This window comes from Heloderma suspectum, chromosome 2 (assembly GCF_057233095.1).
Source record: "Heloderma suspectum isolate Gila_16-S chromosome 2, 16-S_ref, whole genome shotgun sequence".
In the NCBI taxonomy this organism is placed as follows: Eukaryota; Metazoa; Chordata; class Lepidosauria; order Squamata; family Helodermatidae; genus Heloderma; species Heloderma suspectum.
Window position 1 is genome coordinate 256,150,685 of NC_139459.1, and position 18,251 is coordinate 256,168,935.

Here is an 18,251-nt window from a genome sequence, read left to right on the forward strand (position 1 = left end):
AGGCCCCAGGTTGGGAAGGCTAGTGTAGGCAATGTTAACCCACAGATAGTAAGAAGCAACTGACATTTGACATGACATTAAACCAAAAGTAACATTTCAGCCATCATTCCCTTCTTTGATACATAGTCCAGCATGCAGAATCGTGTGTGTGGGGTCTCTCATTTTTGGCTGCACAGATGAGAAGGATGGTAGATTTCCCTCCTATTGGATGTGGCTACACCAGTATATTTTTGTCAGCTAATTAACCATTGTAGGCATACTAATCCTAGAAACACATAGGAAAAGAGATGCCAATTTTTGCTAATCTTTCTGGGAGCTGGGACCTGTTATAGCTTTGACATTTTCAGATTCTAGTGCTTAATAATTCTCTATTTTGTGAAAATAAACCCAAGTTGTAGTCCAGCACACCTGGAGGGCATCTGGTTTGGGAAGTCTGCCCTATTCTGTACTGGAAGCAGATCAGCACTAATATTATTTTTAGGCCACCTTTAAGGGTGGAACCCTCCCAAGGCAGCAAACCTAATAAAAGAAACTACAAGAAAACACTAACCAATCAGTGAAGTAGGACCCTGGCAAAGGAGTGCAAGGAAAACTCCTTTCCCTACATAATGACATTGTAGAAATATAGCTCCAGGAATATTGGCAAAATGATTTTTCAGGGCTTGAACAAATGCTTTGGTAGCATCATAAATTCCACCCAGCTATGATTGTACATAATAATGAACAAGCTTTATAAGCCTTTTCCTTAACCTGCAGTATCTGTTCGCTCTCTACCTAGTCTTGCAGGGGCAGGGTGCCTCTTCTATTTTAAATCTGTAATAATATTTGACTTCCTTCCATTTAAGGCCAGATGACAGACCTAATTTATGCAGAAAAAGATCTGGTACAGTCGTTAAAGTCATATATCCAAGAAGAAGAAGCTAAGCTTTCTAAAATTAAAAGGTAAAAGGATGAGACATATTTTTATTTTTCCAATTTAATATACAGGGTGTTTCAGAATGATGGACCCAATTTCAAAGCAGTATCTTTCACGATGGCCAACATGTTACAATTACACCAGAAGTTACAAACAGTTCAATGAGTTATCAAGTTTTACTAACCATTTTATAAATGCTCTATGTGCCCTCCACCTGCTGTACGGACAATATCGAGACGATAGTTGAATTCGTCCCAAACGCCTCTCAAAGTGTCTTCTTCTGCTGAAGTCACCACTGCCGTGATTCTGTTTTTGAGGTCATCCAGATTAGTTACTAATGGTGGCACAAAAACACGTTATTTGACATACCCCCACAAGAAAAAGTCGCAGGTATAATGCCTGGAGATCTTGGGGGCCAAGAGTGTAGCTCCAAGTCTTGGGGTCCCATGCGGCCTATCCAACTTTGAGGCAGTGTGTCATTTAGAAAACGTCGAACCTGTATGTGCCAATGTGGCGGTGCTCCATCTTTCTGAAAAATGAAGTCATTGGAATCTTCCTTAAGTTGTGGAAAGAGCCAGTTCTGCAGCATTTTGAGATACATTTGCCCCGTAACTGTGTTTCCCTTGAAAAAGAAAGGGCCATAAACCCTTTTTGAGAAACGGCACAAAACACGTTCACTGTTGGGGAATTACACTCATTCTCTATCGTTTCGTGTGGATTCCGTAATCCCCATATGCACACATTGTGACGGTTAACTTTACCTCTTAGATGAAACGTTGCTTCATCACTAAAAATCAAATGCGGTAAGTAGCTGTCGTCCTCCATGTTCTATAACATCGCATCACTAAATTCTACACGCTTTCCTTTGTCACCTGCATGAAAAGCCTGTACCAATTGCAAACGCTATGACCTCATGATTAAACGTCACCTTAATACACGCCAGACAGTCGTATGAGAGATCGCAAGTTCTTGAATTCTTCTCACGTTTTCCTCTGAAGTGCGTGGTCGCCCTGTGCTCTTCCCTTTACATAAACAGCCTGTTTCCTCAAATTGTCAGTACCAACAACAAATGCTCTTTGGCATTGGCGGATCAATGCCAAAATGCCGTTGAAACGCACACTGCACCACAATTGCGGATTCAGTCTTGCTGAACTGCAGAACGCAAAACGCCTTGTGTTGCAGGGTCGCCATCTTGCAAATGACTGAGGCTAGGGCCTGCGCTGAGAGAGGCATCTAGCGGTAATCATTTGAAACTGTATGCCCCACCCTTTCAAGTGGTAAGAGTTTCATTCATGGGTGGTTCATGGTTGCAGAGATACAGCCATTTCAAATCGGGTCCATCTTTTTGAAACACTCTGTAGTACATCTGTTGTCACACCTGCATTATCTTTGGTATCTGAGCAAGGCGAAAAGATAGATTAAGACTGCAAAACTATGCACAGTTGGAGTAAGTCCTGTTGAAATCTGTAGGGCTTACTTCTGAGTAGACTTGTAGAGGATAGTGCTGTAAGTAGTAGATATTTCAACACAGATTATTCTTATTGTTGGGAGGAGAGAATCTAATGTCTGAAGTAGCCCTCAGGTCAACTTACTATATGCCCTTGTAGAGTTGAACCTCGTTCCATCCCTGATAGAGCTGAACTTCAATCTCATGTTTGGCTTGGGTTCAAGACCTCTTCCCCTCTTCATCTGGGGGTAACCCTGTTGTAACTTTTTTCAGTACCCAACCCCAACAAAAGTGAGTGGATGGTGGTCTGCCCTAAAATTTTATAATCTGTTTTTCTTCTAAGTGAGACAGCCAGATTGTTAGATTAAAAATGTAATTTCAAATTAAGATTTTAAAATCAAATACAAGATTTGACAGTAGACATAGGCTTATTTTAATATCTTTCACTTTGGGAGAAGATTCTACACTTTTGCTATCTGAAGGAGCACACAATTTGGGAGTTTACAAATTATGCTCCAGGCAAGTTTATAATCAGGGAATTTATATATTTTTTTCTCTTTCACTTTGTCCTGATAATATGATGAGTATCCTCATATAGAATACATGGATATATGAAACAAGCCAGAAGATCAAATGGGAGAACATTTCTGCGTCCTAGCAGAGCTCCAGCATAGTTGGCTGAGATAATTGTTTAGGCCTGGTACTCTGTATAGTGCAGGTCTTACCACTTCTCATCATAGTATGTCCACTCTTTGTCCCAGGGTGTTGTTTTCAGGTGCAGCCTTGTTCACCCTCCTGCGCATTCCTTCTTTCAGCCTTTGGTCTATAAAGGCTCCTGGAGATTTCCCCGCTGAGCCACAGGCTCAGAAAGGGGGTAGATGCACTGCTAAATAGGGATAGGAAAAGTAATTGAGGCTTCCGTATTATTGTATCATTACCCACTCAGAGCAGGAGGGCGAAAAATATCAAAAGCATCATGGTCTGTAATTGGGGCACATATTATTTATTTTTCAGTTGGGCTGAGAAGATGGACTCCCTAACTATGAAATCCACTTCAGATCCAGAAGGTTATCTTGCACACCCCATCAATGCCTATAAACTGGTGAAGCGTCTAAACACAGACTGGCTGGAGCTAGAGAATCTGGTTCTCGAGGATGCAACCAAGGGTGAGTATCTTAAGAAAACCAAAATTTCAAAACAGTCGATGAGGAAAGCAACATCCCTTTTTGTGGGGTTTCCTCTCAATGAACCGTGTTAGTTTTTTTTTAAAAAAATCCACTGACATCCATCTGTTTGTCAGCTAGCTCAGCTTCCCTTTTCAGTCGCAATAATACTATGTTGGTTGGCTTTTTAAAAAAATCACTCAGTTGTAGGTCCACTAACCTACATTCACTAACTAGGAATTCCCATTCAACTCTTGTTCGTAGTCAATACTAAACGGTACTGTTTCCTGTATCCAGACTTTGCTGCTGCACCAGGCTGGCTGGGTCTCAAGACAGAGCAGAGCAGACAATAAAGGTCAGTGCAGCTCCCTCTAGCTGCTTTGACCTTTATTGCCTGCTCTGGGCTCAACTTGTTCACATTACTTGGGAAGATTAAAGTATCCCTTTCCCAAATTAAATTGGCTTTTGGTTTGCTGAAATTTTGGTTAGGAGCTATGGCACTACAGCAGCAATGTTTTATTAAAAAGTGCAAGCAAAGACCCCCATTTTTCCCTATGGATATCATTAGGCAGTTCTGTCAAAACATCTGTTGCTTCTGTTGTCTGACCAGGATATCAGTATAGTAGAATTTTCCTCAAAACTCATTATTTAGCAAACAAGTCGTGAATATTGACCCTAATGAATGGGAAGCTCTTCGCTAGCAAGTCTTCCTTTTCAAAACGATTCACAATCCCTTGAACTAAATATGGCAGAAACATCCCAGGCATAAGCTTTGTGCCAGTAAGCAAGTAAAAGTGAGGACTGCCTCATTTCCCTCTCTCTTCCCCATCATGTGTGTGGTAATAGGTTTATGATGCCAAGCACAGGGTTTGGACCAGAGCAGGTTCTCCCCTGCCACTTCCCTCTTCCTGGCAAATCTGGTCTCGCAGCATCCAAGCTGCCATCGGAACATGATACATCTGTACAATATCACTTTTCCTTTGGTGTACAAACAGCCTTTGATCCTTTTCCCCTTTGGTCTTATTGGGTGACAATGGTACAGGGCAGTTAAATTCTGTCAACCATATGTGAATTGCAGAAGTCCTTGACTTTACAGAATGAAGAATTTGCAGGCACTTTCTTCTCGAATGCAGTGTGAAGGGCTACTATATATAACTATATTTCACTACTTTTTCTACTAGAAATGCTCTCTTTACTAAGCCTGTCGTTTTGCAAAACAGGTTTTTGACAAGACAGGCTTGGTATTTTGGGGTTTTTTTTTAACGCTCGAGTATTAAGGAGGAAATACTGTTTCTCAGAAATCAACCGCATATGGTTTTTGGTGGGTTTGTTGTTTTGTGTTTTGGGTGCTTGTGCTGAAAGTGTAGAAGCTTTGAAGTATACTTTTCCCAGCCAGGATGCGTAGCATATGTTGCAGCTGTTTGCGACGAGCACATGAACCCTTGAAGCTTTCAGAGCAGAGAAGAAAATGACTGTCTTCACTGACAAAAGGATTTGAGCTGGAAGTGCAGCAGCGATAGGGAAAGATGATCACTTTACAATTAAGGCATCATGTTTCCATTGCTTTTAAGAAATTGGCCCTATGTGAGTGAGTACTGGGAGTGCAGCCAGGCTTATCCCACTGCCTGCTATGGAATGGCTTACCCTTGAGGTTCTCAGCCTTCCGTAGCTGAAAGCAAGAGATCTGGCTGAATGCATTGTTTGCTGGATCACAGCTAAGTCTGTGGAAGGGGGGCGCCTGTCATAACTGCCTTTCTGTCTGTTATTTCTCTACTCCGGAGCTTGGAACAGCTGAAAAGTCAGACCTCTTGTAACTCACATAATTCTAAAATCCAAAAGTGCTGAGCTACCCCACTATATCCATTCTGTTATGCCTCTTAGGATGCTATCCTATGCATCTTTAGACAGAAAGAAGTCCTACAACTCCCAGCGTTCTCCAGCCAGCACGGCTAGCTGGGAGTTGTGGGACTTTTTTTCTGTATAAACATGCATAGGATTGCGCCCTTATTGTCAAATCATCTCATCAATTGTTCTGAGCCATTGTTCTGAGCCATTGTTCTATACATTTCTAGTGCTCCAGAGCAGGGTTGGATATAAAGTGGATCTCCAGACTTTTGGACTTTTGAAGTCCCAGCATTCGTGACGATTGGCTTTGCTGGCAGGGGCTTCTGGGAGCTGAAGCCCAAAATGTCTGGAGATTTACCTTCTGCACACTCCTGCTCTGGAGCCATGCTTTTCAAGGGCTGCTCATTGCTGAGAACCTTCTGCCCCCACTTGTTCTTCTTAATTTATTTAATGATCCTTTAATCAGTTGTTGCCATTTGTGGAATTTTCTTGAAATCATATCTCGCTTCTGGAGTTGGTTGCTTCTGATAGTCCCAAATAAGAGGGCATTATGTTGTTCTTTAAAGTGTCATGTACGTTATTGGTACTATGTGTAAAAAAAAGTATTAATAATACCTCAAAATTTGTGGGTTGGATCCAACGCTATCTTTCTGCTGGACCCAGGAGAGCAACCCCCCGCCCCGCCGCACCCTGCACACCCTCAAAATCTGATCAAGAGGGAAACCCTCTGGATCAGATTTTTGGATGGCATGGAAGGCTGCAGGGGAGACGAGAGAGGGATAAAGTCCCATCATGCTAGAGGACGTCTGCTGTTATGACATTGAATCTAACCCTACATTAGGATGTATTAGGTTGGCAGCTGCTAGCTGAATCTTGGTCTGAATCACAGATGCTGAAATTCTGCACTTGTTCTTATTTGAGGTATTACCTAGAACAGCCTTCCCCAACCTAGTGCCCTCAAAATGTTTGAACTACAGCTCCCAGCATTCCTGACCATTGGCCACACCGGCTAGGGCTGATGGTAATTGAAGTCCAAAAAATCTGGAAGGCACCAGGTCAGAGAAGGCTGTACTAGAGAGGACCCAAATTATCTGTGTATAGAAGAGACCTAATTAAAACCCATATACTTACAGTGGATTCAGATGACAAGCATGTTTCCCACTGTGTAATTACCACAAGATGTGATCCATTTAGAACAGGCTTTCTTAACGGGTTTTGTGTGTGATGGATCCCATGGTAACCATGCTGCCAGCATATCACTGCCCTGGTTTAGGTGTAGTGACAAAAATATGGCCTGACCACCAGAGACAACCCTTGGGCTCTCCTTCCCACTCTCTCCTTCCCTCCTATGCCTCATTTCCTGCCTCATTTCTTGGGTTGGGCAAATCATAGGGCACTTTTACATCCAAATTGCCCAAACAATGGTTTGTGCAAACCATAGTTTGCCTTCCAATCAGGATCAGAAGCCATGATGTGAAGTGAATTTCCAATTCTGGTTTGGAGTGAAATGATAGGTTGCCCACTTCGGATGCAATAGCAAACTATGGTTTCTCCAAACCAAAAATTGAGAGAGGGCATTGGAGCATGTGAGAGGAGGGGGAGGAGGGAATGTGGAAGCCTGAGGCTCAGCCCCAACCATCCATCCATGATTTATCTATTATATTCAGATTGGACTACTGTGTGGTGGGAAAATGTAGTGGCCATTGAGTTAGACATAGTTCCTATAGATGGGTCCCACCATGACATAACTGTAAATGTCTATTACTCTAAGCCAACATGGATTTGCCAAGAACAAGTCCCGCCAGACGAATCTGATCTCATTTTTTGATCAAGTCACCTCCCTTGTGGACCGTGGGAATGCTGTAGACATAATATACCTTGACTTCAGCAAAGCTTTCGACAAAATGCCCCATGATATCCTGATGAGCAAACTAGCTCAAAGTGGGCTAGATGGAACAATGATCCGGTGGATCCAAGTTGGCTACCAAATCGGACTCAAAGAGTGCTTATCAATGAGACCTTCTCAAACTGGGGAGAGGTAACGAGTGGGGTACTGCAGGGCTCGGTCCTGGGCCCAGTGCTCTTCAACATTTGTATTAATGACTTGGAGGAGGAGGTGCAGGGAATGCTGATCAGATCTGCAGATGACACAAAATTGGGCGGGATAGCTAATACTTTGGAAGACAGAAACAAAATTCAAAGTGATCTGGATAGATTGGGGCGCTGGGCCAGACAACAGAATGACATTTAATAGGGATAAATGCCAAGTTCTGCACCTAGGAAAAAGAAACCAAATGCACAGTTACGAGATGGGGGATACGTGGCTCAACAACACTACAAGCGAGAAGGATCTTGGAATTGTTGTCGATCACAAGCTGAATATGAGCCAACAATGTGATGTGGCTGCAAAAAAGGCCAATGGTATTTGGGGCTGCGTTAATAGAAGCATAGCTTCCAAATCCCGGGAAGTACTAGTTCCCCTCTACTCAGCACTGGTTAGGCCTCATCTGGAGTACTGTGTCCAGTTCTGGGCACTACACTTGAAGAAGGATGCAGACAAACTGGAGAGGGTTCAGAGGAGGGCAACAAAGATGATCTGATCAGGGGACTGGAAACAAAGCCCTGTGAAGAGAGACTGAAAGAACTGGGCGTGTTTAGCCTTGAGAAGAGAAGACTGAGAGGAGATAGAATAGCGCTCTTCAAGTACTTGAAAGGTTGTCACAGAGAGGAAGGCCAGGATCTCTTCTCGATCATCCCAGAGTGCAGGACACGGAATAATGGGCTCAAGTGACAGGAAGCTAGATTCTGGCTGAACATCAGGAAAAACTTCCTGACTGTTAGAGCAATACGACAATGGAACCAATTACCTGGGGAGGTGGTGGGCTCTCCCACACTGGAGGCATTCAAGACGAGGCTGCACAGCCATCTGTCAGGGATGCTCTGACCTGGATTGCTGCATTGAGCAGGGGGTTGGACTTGATGGCCTTGTAGGCCCCTTCCAACCCTCCTATTCTATGATTCTATGTCCCTTCCCTGTTACCTAAATTCACTTTTACTTGCTTACTGATTCAGATCTGTTCCCCTTGATGTCTTTTGCATGTTAGTTCATGCATTTTTATCTTCATGCCAAATAGCAAAGCACAATGTATTCTGTATAATTTTAGAGAGCCTGTTGAGAACATTGTTTGTTTATGCTTAAACTTCAGCTGTTTGAATCCCACAGAGGGTGTGCTGTGGAACAGAGCAGATGTTCCCAGTTGTAGATTAGTCTGGTATTGATTATATGCATCTGTGACACACTGTGCTGACTGTTTCTGTCTTGTTCAAATAAAGGTTTTATTGCAAATCTCACAATTCAGCGTCAGTTCTTCCCAAATGAAGAAGATGAGACAGGAGCTGCCAAAGCCTTAATGCGCTTGCAGGACACATATAAGCTGGACTCTGAAACAATTTCAAAAGGAGAATTTCCAGGTAATGCTACTTGACAGCTTTATTAAACACATTGATTCTTTACATTTTTGTTCGCTGTTGAATGCCAATAACAATCACTTAAGCTGTGAAACCTTAACATTGTTTTCTACCCTCGGTTGGATCCAGGATCTGCCTGCCAGTAAAGTGCATCTGCCCGATTTTGGGAGACCCGCCCTATCCCACACCGATTTTGGGAGACCCGCCCTATCCATTCAGCAGAGTCCCCCAACCCTCTGTGTAGCATTTTCAGGGGGCTGGAGGGGCTGCCACCCACTTGCATGCACCTAAATCTGGACCCAACTCACCATGTCTCCTCTCAAACACAATTTCTGGTGGTACCATGCCAGTTTTTCTCCTTTTCCAGATCTGTGATTAGCCACAAAAACTTTTGTAATCTCCAGAGATTTCAGAAAAGCCTACTTGGTCATATCTTTCACATCATCACAAAGCCTCAGTCTGGAAGTGTACAGTGCTCTTTGTCATAAGAGTTTGCTGTGATTTACTTGCGTTTCAAACCAAGATTTGAAAATCTAGATTGTTAAGATTGTGTACAGAACTCTAACAAAGCATTGTTAGAGTTATTTTAATTCATACTGGCTTGCAGGCTCAATATTGCTGGATTAGAGGACGTTTTAAGGTTACCACATAGCATTTCAGGCAGAACAAGTGGTTGGCAAGCTGAGTATTAGTACTGTGGTGCACACTGAGATACATATGTGTTTAAACATTTTCAAAGCATGAGAAATAACTTACATAGGCTTCATGTTGACTGTAAACACGTTTGTTTAATTTCTTTAATCAATTCACATGCTGCCCTTACAGCTAAAGTCATTTCAAAGTGGCTTCCACACACAGAGGTTTGAATAATAACTCATTTACTGTTTCAATACTATTATACTGAAATACAATAAAAGTAATAAAAGTCAGCATTTGGCTTTGAAATCACGATAACCTGGGGTTTGTTGCAGTATTTCACTTTGATCAGTTTATTTATCAGTTAGTGGCTATGAATGTCTAGAAGCCAGAGTATCAAAATACAATTTTAATATCACAGAATTATGGCTGTGACCTGTTAATTCTCCAAACAAGGGTACTGAGTCTTGGAGTTGAGATATTTTATTATTAAATTTGTCTCCTGCCTTCCCTCCAAGGAACTCAGAAAAGCTCTAGAATCACAGCAGTTCTGTGAGATTCTTTAGCCTGAGAGAGAGAAGACCTGTTCAGAGAATACATAGCACCAGAGCTTCTACATATAGTGAGGTTGAAAGCGGGCCTTGGCTTCCTGAATGTGCAGAGAGTGTAACGTCTGATCTCTGAGAAAATGTGCTTGTTGGATTTCTCAAGCCCTGCCATCCATAACCCTGCTTTCAAGGAAAGGTGTGGGATCAAATCCTTCTTCGGCCACACAGCTCTGGGTGGCTGAGGTCTTTAGCAAATCGCTGTCTATCAGCCTGAGCGTTCTCACAGGGATAATCCTATGTATGCAAGTGTCAAGCCCTTGGAGGAAGAGCAGGATAGAAATATAGCAAACCAGTGGAGCAGACCCTCAGGGGAACTGGTCATTGTTTTTGTGTTGGGGTAAATCGGATGCTGTGTATCTGCAGTGTGTGGCTTTCAGCGAAATGTGTGCTCGCACGTGCGTTGAACTGAAAGCCGGGCAGATAAGATACACTACGTTAAGATGTGCATCTGACTTGCCCTGGGTCCTGTCTTTCTGCCAGCAGAAGGATACCGCTGGCAGAGTGAGACTTCCTTGTCCTTGCAGCCTCCTGTGCACCCTCCAGATCTGCTCCAGAGGGCTCCCCAATCCTTTGGAACAGATTTGGAGGTGGGGTGAGCTGCAGGAGATGACTGGGCAGTCCCATTGCACAAGCGGTACCCTTCTGCTGGTGGAACGACGGATCTGGGTCCAACCCAGTGTTCCTTTTTAAACTCCAGTGACGTTCCCTGTGGATGAGGAAGTCACTGGGCTTCCAGGAGGGGTGCCCAAAGCCAGATTTAAAATTTGAAGAGGTAATTCCCCCTTGCAGTTTAAAGGGTCCCATGGATGAGTGGTGGGGGAGACTCTTGGCGTGGAAAAGGCATGCTTCAGGGCACTTGTTCTTTGAGTTCAGCTGCTCTTCCTGCACCTTTTAAATGTTGAAAACGCTTTTCTTGCAGTTTAAGGGACCCGTGGAGAGGGAGGAATTTGGGCTCCAAATGTTGTTCGTGTTCCTCCTTTCCCTTCTGTCACTCATCATGACGGCAGGGAGCACTGCGTCAGAGAGCATTGCTGCTTTTGGCCTTCAAGTAATTTGCTTTATGCGTTCATGCACCTGTGAACGTTAGCCAAGAGTCTGAAAAAATAAATGACATCCTCTCTCCTGGAAGGCTCCGTTCCTCACTCGGGATGGCAGAGGGAAAAGAAATACATTCTCTCCCCAGCCCCATCCTTCCAACTGCAAGTGGCGTTTTGCCTGGCAATGTAAAGATGCCTAGGGGTGGGGGGACTGGTCTAGGAGGTCATGACTGGATGGAGAATGTTTTCTGGCCCCAGGTCTACTCCCTTTAGGCCCCAGGCTGAAGGAAAGTACAGCTGAAGGAAAGAGAGCAGGCCAATTCCCAACTTGGGTAGAAGAGCATTTGTGCCCATTGCTGCTCTGTTCCAAGGCAGTATTAGGGCAGTGAACATGCCCAGGCCCTTCTTTCCAGTTGTTTTTGGAGGTTTTGTGAGGAGGCAAGAGGTAATTTCAAAAACCGAAGGCTCTCCTTCATCCCTCTGGGATCCCTCTGTTTGCTCAGCAGGTCCACATGCAGCGCAGCCCGTTTGGAAATAGAGCAAATGATAAAATAGAATAGAATGACTCCATATGACTTCAGTGTTTAGGAAACCCACAAAACTGTTCTCAAAGCAAAAGTGCTAGGTTTTCATTAGTGCTGTGCTGAATATTTCGAGTCTTCCATTTTCAGCAGTTTGTGGGGGAGAAACGAAAACTCTGGCACCAGTAGCCGGAGAGGTGAGAATTTTGAATAATTTTCTCCTTGGGGAAGGAGACAGGATTTATACTCACCTTTTTAAGTGTAGGTGGTGGCTGAGTGATCTCTTTCTATGTTTATTTGGCTTTAAAAATTCCCCATTCATTTGCAGCAGCACAAGACTCTTTACAGAGAGGCTTCTCAAGCCCAGCAGCTCTTCATGAACTCCCATGAGGTCATGTGATTTTGCCGTCTCTCATAAGCATTCAGGAGGAGCTGCCGGGCTCTTTTAGAGCTTTAGAAAGAGCAGGACTTCTAGAACTTTAGAAAAACTCTGTTCTTGCTTGCAGCAGCACAAGGCTTTTGGCAAAGGGGCTTTTTGCAAAAAGGCATTCAGGAACTCCTGTGGGCCTGCAGGAACCTCTTTGTAAAGAGGCTCGTGATGCTGCAAGTGCATAGGGTCTTTTTAAAGTTAAAAAAATAGAAGATCCCTCAGGCACCTCCTAAATATAAAAAGGTATGTGGAAACCCTGTCCCCCTCCCCAAGGAGAAAATTATTTGAAATTCTCCCTCTCCCTATGAAAGAGGCAGAAAAAACAATGCCTCTTCCACAGGGAGAGAAAAAAATCATTAAATAGGGGGCAGGGTTCGGCACAGCACTACTTTTAATACCTAGTTAATGCTTGCATTTCTCAATTTAGGAACAAGGTACCGATCAGTCCTGACAGTGGACGACTGCTTTGGCATGGGGAAAACGGCTTACAGTGATGGAGATTATTACCACACGGTGCTGTGGATGCAGCAGGCGTTGAGACAGCACGATGACGGTGAAGAGGCAGTCATCGCGAAGGCAGAGATCCTGGATTACCTCAGTTATGCCGTCTTTCAGCTCGGTGACATACGCAGGGCTATGGAGCTCACGAGGCGGCTGGTTACTCTGGGTAAGAAGGACAAGTCCTGCATTCTTCTCATCATCAGATGGCATGGAAAGCTAGCTGCAACTCAAGGGCAATTACATTTATGGAGAAGCGTTCTCCCTTTTGTGCTACAGTAAACAGGGCACGATCCATTTGCATGGTAGGCGCAGTGGATTTCTCATAGGGCATGGCTGAGCCCTGTTTTTACTCCTCCTCTGTGCATTTGCAGAGCATGATGGGGCATCAGGGAGGATGGAGAGTGCTGCGTGCACCATATTCCCATCTAACTCTCCCTCTCTGCCTGTTGCAAGCTACTCATGCCTATAGCTAGATTAGCTTGCGAGACACAGGAAGAAGGGCTTGATGGGCATAGGGGATAAATACCCGGGCCTTTTATTGCCCATAATGTTCCTTCGGGTGGCCTGTACCGGAACCCTGACGAAATCCTCTGCAGTGAGAGCCATCTGCTCTGCAAATGGGCTGTGCCCTTATTTTGGAGACAGCTGTTTGCTTGGAGGAGGAGGAGGAGGAGGCGGAGTTGATCCTTACTGTCTGATGTAGAGCCTCATTATAGTAAGCTTGGCTTAAGTGTTTATGAAGGGAAGTGGGTGGCTAAAGCCAGGGTCGTTACTCCACACCAGAAAACGCCAGCTTCTGTAAAGCATCTGCGCTGCAGTATGACCCTAAGCTGCAGAGGGCGGCATGTGACCAATGCAGCCCCAGGGCCAAAGTCCACTTCAGAGACTCTCTCTGGGGCAAAGTACAAGTGTAGTTCAGCCTAAAGCTCTTACTGCCAGCAACTAAAGCCTCGCGATGGGCATTTGAACCTTTTGGAATGGGGGGAAACTGCACCAAAGCTAGAAAACTGGGAATACTGGAAGCTACACGGAGTCAGACCATTGGTCCATCTCGTCCAGTAATAGCAACACTGACTTGCAGCTGTTGTCCAGGATTTCAGGCAGGACTCTTTCCTAGACCTACCTGGAGATGCCAGGGATCGAACCTGGGACATTCTACATGTAAATGGCTCATCTCTCCAAACTCTCAGTAGTCAAGAGGAATGGGGTGGGGCCAGGGGGAGGAGTGTGGACACCTGGGGACCACACGCCAGCTCCCATGCTACTGGTTGAAGGAACACTAAGCTATGTTAAATTATATTTAGAATAACCTATGCCGGGGATTGCTTTCGAACTGTGGTGCTGGAGAAGACTCTTACGAGTCCCCTGGACCGCAAGGAGGTCAGATCAGTCCATCCTCAAGGAAATCAACCCTGAGTGCTCATTGGAAGGACAGATACTGAAGCTGAAGCTCCAATATTTCAGCCACCTAATGTGAAGAGAAAACTCTCTGGAAAAGACCCTGATGCTGGGAAAGACTGAGGGCAAAAGGAGAAGGGGACGGCAGAGGATGAGATGGCTAGATAGCATCAGCGATGCAATGAATATGGACTTGAGCACACTCCGGGAGAAAGCGCAGGACAGGAAGGCCGGGCGCACTATCGTCCATGGGGTCACGAAGAGTCGGACACGACTGAACGACTGAACAACAACAATGCCAGGGATAGGGAACCTCCAGCCCATGGGCCAAATGCAGATCTCCCGGACAATCAGTCTGGACCTCCGGACTCTCCCCAGGCTGCACACCTCACCAGCCCTGCTCCAGATTATTTGTATTTATTCCATCCTGTTATTTCTCTAACTACAAAGATGATGAAGGGAACCTAATGCAAGTTGGGGAAGGGCAAGCTGGCTGGCTACTAGAAGCTCAGTCCAGTCCCCCTCTTGTTTTTAAATGTTCACTAGATAATGGCGTGCATCCAGCAGAGCTCTTCCACAAACAGACATAAGAACATAAAAAGAGCTATGCAGATCAGACCAAGGGTCCATATAGTCCAGCATTCTGTCCACACAGTGGCCAACCAGCTGTCCATGGGAAGCCCAGAAGAAGGACATGAGTGCAACAGCAAACTGATGTACTTGGGCATACTGCCTCTGATACTGGGGGTTACATATAGGCATCCTGACTAGTAGCCGCTGATAGCTTTATCCTCCATGAATTTGTCCAATCCCCATTTAGAGCCATCCAAATTGGTGGCAATCACTACATGGCGGGGAGAAAGTGGATAGGGAGAGGGAGAAAATTGTCTCCCTATCCACTTTCTCCCCGCCATGCATAATTTTGTACCCCTCTGTCATGTCTCCCATTACTCATCTTTTTTCTAAGCTAAACAATCTCAGCTGTTGTTACCTTTCCTCACAAGGGAGTTGTTCCAGTCCCTTGATCATTTTATTCTGCACTTTTTCCAACTCTACAATGTCCTTTTTAAGGTGCGGCAATCAGAACTGTACCCAGAATTCCAAGTATGGTCACAGCATAGATCTGTATAAAGGGAGTATGATCTTGGCCATTTTATTTTCAGTTCCTTTCCTAATTATGCCTAATACGAAGTTTGCCTTTTTTTACAGTGGCCGCACACTGCGTTGACAACTTCATTGCGCTGTCCACCACAACCCCAAGATCTCTTCCTTCATCAGTCACTGCTAGGTCAAATCCCATCAGTTTATTCTTGCAATTGGGATTTTTTGCCCCAACATGCATCACTTTACACTTGCTTACATTCACAGATGCGGTCTCAATCCTGCAAAAGCTTTCACGAATAGAAGGGGAGCAGAAGGCAACTGAGCAAATTGTTTCATTATATTCTGAAACTGAGAGTTCTGCTTTCCCCATTTAAATTCTACCAAGTTTTGCAGTTCTTTTCTAAGGCAGCAATCCTATATTCCCATACTGCAGAGTAGGTCTCACCGAACTTCGCACGTCCTACGAGAGGAACGTGCCGCACACAGCCTAAGTTGGTTGTTGGGAGATTTTCTGTCAACTAAAATTTTGTTTTGACAGAGTGAAGGTTGTTTCCCCAGGTCAGAAATGCTTAGATTAGTATTTATTAGCTATTTGTACTTAGCTCAGAGTCACAATAATTCAACATTTATCTCCTGGTGCTTAGGAAGAGCAGACATTTAAAGCACAGTTACACAGAACTGCATTGCTGGACCTGGGAGTGGTTACTACTTTTCCTCAAATTTCCTTTCCTATGGTTTTCTTTCTTTCTTTCTTTCTTAGTCACTTGGATTAAAGTCCAGTTTACCCAACTTGGAACAATAATTCACTCTATTTCTGCCAGGAATCACTTAAGTTGAACACTGTTCTGTTTTTAATGGGCAGTTTTCTCTTACTGTCTTTTAATTTTATAAAAACAGACTTCCTTTCAGTTTTAAATGACCATAAAACATATCCTGTGTATAACAAAACCATCAATTTATCTGCTGCATTGTTTACCCAGTCAACTCCCTCTCTTATGGACTTCCTCAGTTAGCTTATCCATTTTCTGCCAAGTTTAAACATTTCAACAGCCATTCCCGTGTTGTGGGGGGGTTGAGGTCTTTCCCCATTTCTTGCCCACACTCCTTTTTACTGCACTTAATAAATTTGATACTAATAACCTTATACACACTGGCAGATTGATAGCTGTTACATTAAATAAAATCCATAATGGATTGAAACTAATTATATGACCAGTCATGTTTAATATTTGACATCAGTATGACTGTGCATATTGACACCCTGCTCTAAGTGTGTTATGTTTCCAACAATGAAAGTGATTAACTGAGAGCATCCTGTTGAGAGTTGTTGGTGTTTTAATACCACCTAAGCATCAGTTTGTATTGCATCTCTCTTACAGAAAAACTTACAGATTTGTCCTTAATCGATTGACATACATTGCCCTGTTCTTGATCTGTGATTGGTGTCTCAAGTTCCCTCTCTCTCAGACCCTTAGAGTTAGGCCTTTTAGTGTTTCCTTAATGGGTAAAAATTTAATGCTGAGTCCTGTAGGAGTCATGATGTGCTAAAGTTACATTTTGTATTGAAGCAGGGAAGATCTGATTAAAATGCAGATGTAGGTATATTTCTTTTTAAGCCTAGTCCAGCCTTCCCCAACCTGGTGCCCTCCAGATGATTTGGACTTCAACTCCCATCAGCCCCAGTCAGCATAGTAATAGTGGCCAAGAATGCTGGGAGTTGTAGTTCAAAACATTTGGAGGCCACCAGATTGGGGATAATTAGCTAGTCTATTGGTCCAATTCTAAAATCTTTTGAACTGATACCCAAAACACCGTGAACCTTGATGTTGATCTTTTCGTTTCCCTCCACTGTGCACATTCTAGAAAGAAAGGTTTACTTTCTTTAGTAGATGGTGCCCAGTTGCGTATTCCATTACTAAACCGGAATGTTCTGTTGGATAGTTCACAATGAAAAATGGGCTAACCTGTGCTCTGTTTGAGGCAAAGAGGTGCTATACATGGTGTAGCAAGGAATGTTACTCTTTATCACACTGAAATATAGCACTGAGCAATTTCTACCATTTCTTACATTAGTTTGTTTCAACCAGAATCAAGCTGATAACTTTAATTGACTCCAGAAAACTCAGTTTCTATGTTTTTTTAAAGCAGTAGTGTTGGGAGAAAGGAGGAGGGGAATCTTGCCTGCGCAAAGTAATGGGTGTAGTGCTGTTGGCTTAAAGGCACTCTCTGCTCAGAAGGCTGGGATGGTGTAACTTAACTGTTCTCTCTCTCACTTGCTCACTTTTCTTTCCCAACCAAGATCCCAGTCATGAGAGGGCAGGCAGCAACATGCAATACTTTGAGAAGCTGCTGGAGAGCGAAAAGGAAGCGAAGCCATTCAATGAGACATCAGGCACAGTCGAGCCAACAGCATACGATGGAATTTATGAAAGGCCCCAGGACTACTTGCCAGAGCGTGAGATCTATGAGGCCCTTTGCAGAGGAGAAGGTGTGAAGATGGTGAGAAAGAGAGAGAACCCCAAAGGCTACAGATTGCAACACTTGTGTTGCAGTTTTTGCTCTGAGAAAGCATTCCCCAAACAAGTTGATACTTCCCTTTGTGATATGTATGTATGTATGTATGCACGCACGCACGCACATGCACTGCAACAAACTTACATAGTCTTTCTGAGTCAGAATTCTGGTTCCAATATTCTGTTTTATTTTAAAAGGTTGCCATTTCTGAACAAGAGTCACCTGTTTCTCCTTCAAGCCAGATCCAACAATGTATCTATAATTACAGTCTCAACTATCTTAACCAATCATTCCGCTACTGTTCGCATCAGTCTAAATTTCCTGTTACAAACTGAGATAATTTTTGCAGTAATCGAAAGATTCATAAGCAAGAGTTTAACTTTCTTGTAAGAAATAATTTTCGAAATGATTGAGATCCTATTTCAACCTCACCCTTGTTACGTGTTGATACTAGTAAGTTTGAATTTTTGACATAACCACCAAACATGGTATATATGATCAGGCCATCTAGTACAACCCCCAGCTTCTTGCAGAAAGTCCAGAGCTAGATGGAATGGCCGTTGAGGCTTGGTTTGAAGAGCTCCCATGAGGGAGAACAAATCATCTCTCTAGGTAATTGGTTCTGTTGTCAAACTGCTCTTGACATCAAGAGGGGTCTCCTAA

The 18,251-nt window shown here is 43.8% G+C and overlaps 1 protein-coding gene and 1 pseudogene across 8 annotated transcripts in view; one reads left to right on the plus strand and one right to left on the minus strand.

The window, feature by feature from the left end:
- The window catches only part of P4HA2 (prolyl 4-hydroxylase subunit alpha 2), a 70,131-nt gene that overhangs the window by 30,585 nt on the left and 21,295 nt on the right, over positions 1-18,251 (plus strand). For all 8 annotated transcript variants that reach the window (XM_084838853.1, XM_084838849.1, XM_084838852.1 and 5 more), the window contains 5 exons: positions 846-942; positions 3,378-3,529; positions 8,705-8,842; positions 12,499-12,738; positions 17,374-17,573. In XM_084838853.1, coding sequence (XP_084694979.1) covers positions 846-942; positions 3,378-3,529; positions 8,705-8,842; positions 12,499-12,738; positions 17,374-17,573 — 827 coding nt within the window. The remainder of the gene's footprint in view (positions 1-845; positions 943-3,377; positions 3,530-8,704; positions 8,843-12,498; positions 12,739-17,373; positions 17,574-18,251) is intronic.
- LOC146354431 (uncharacterized) lies at positions 1,105-2,107 on the minus strand (annotated as a pseudogene).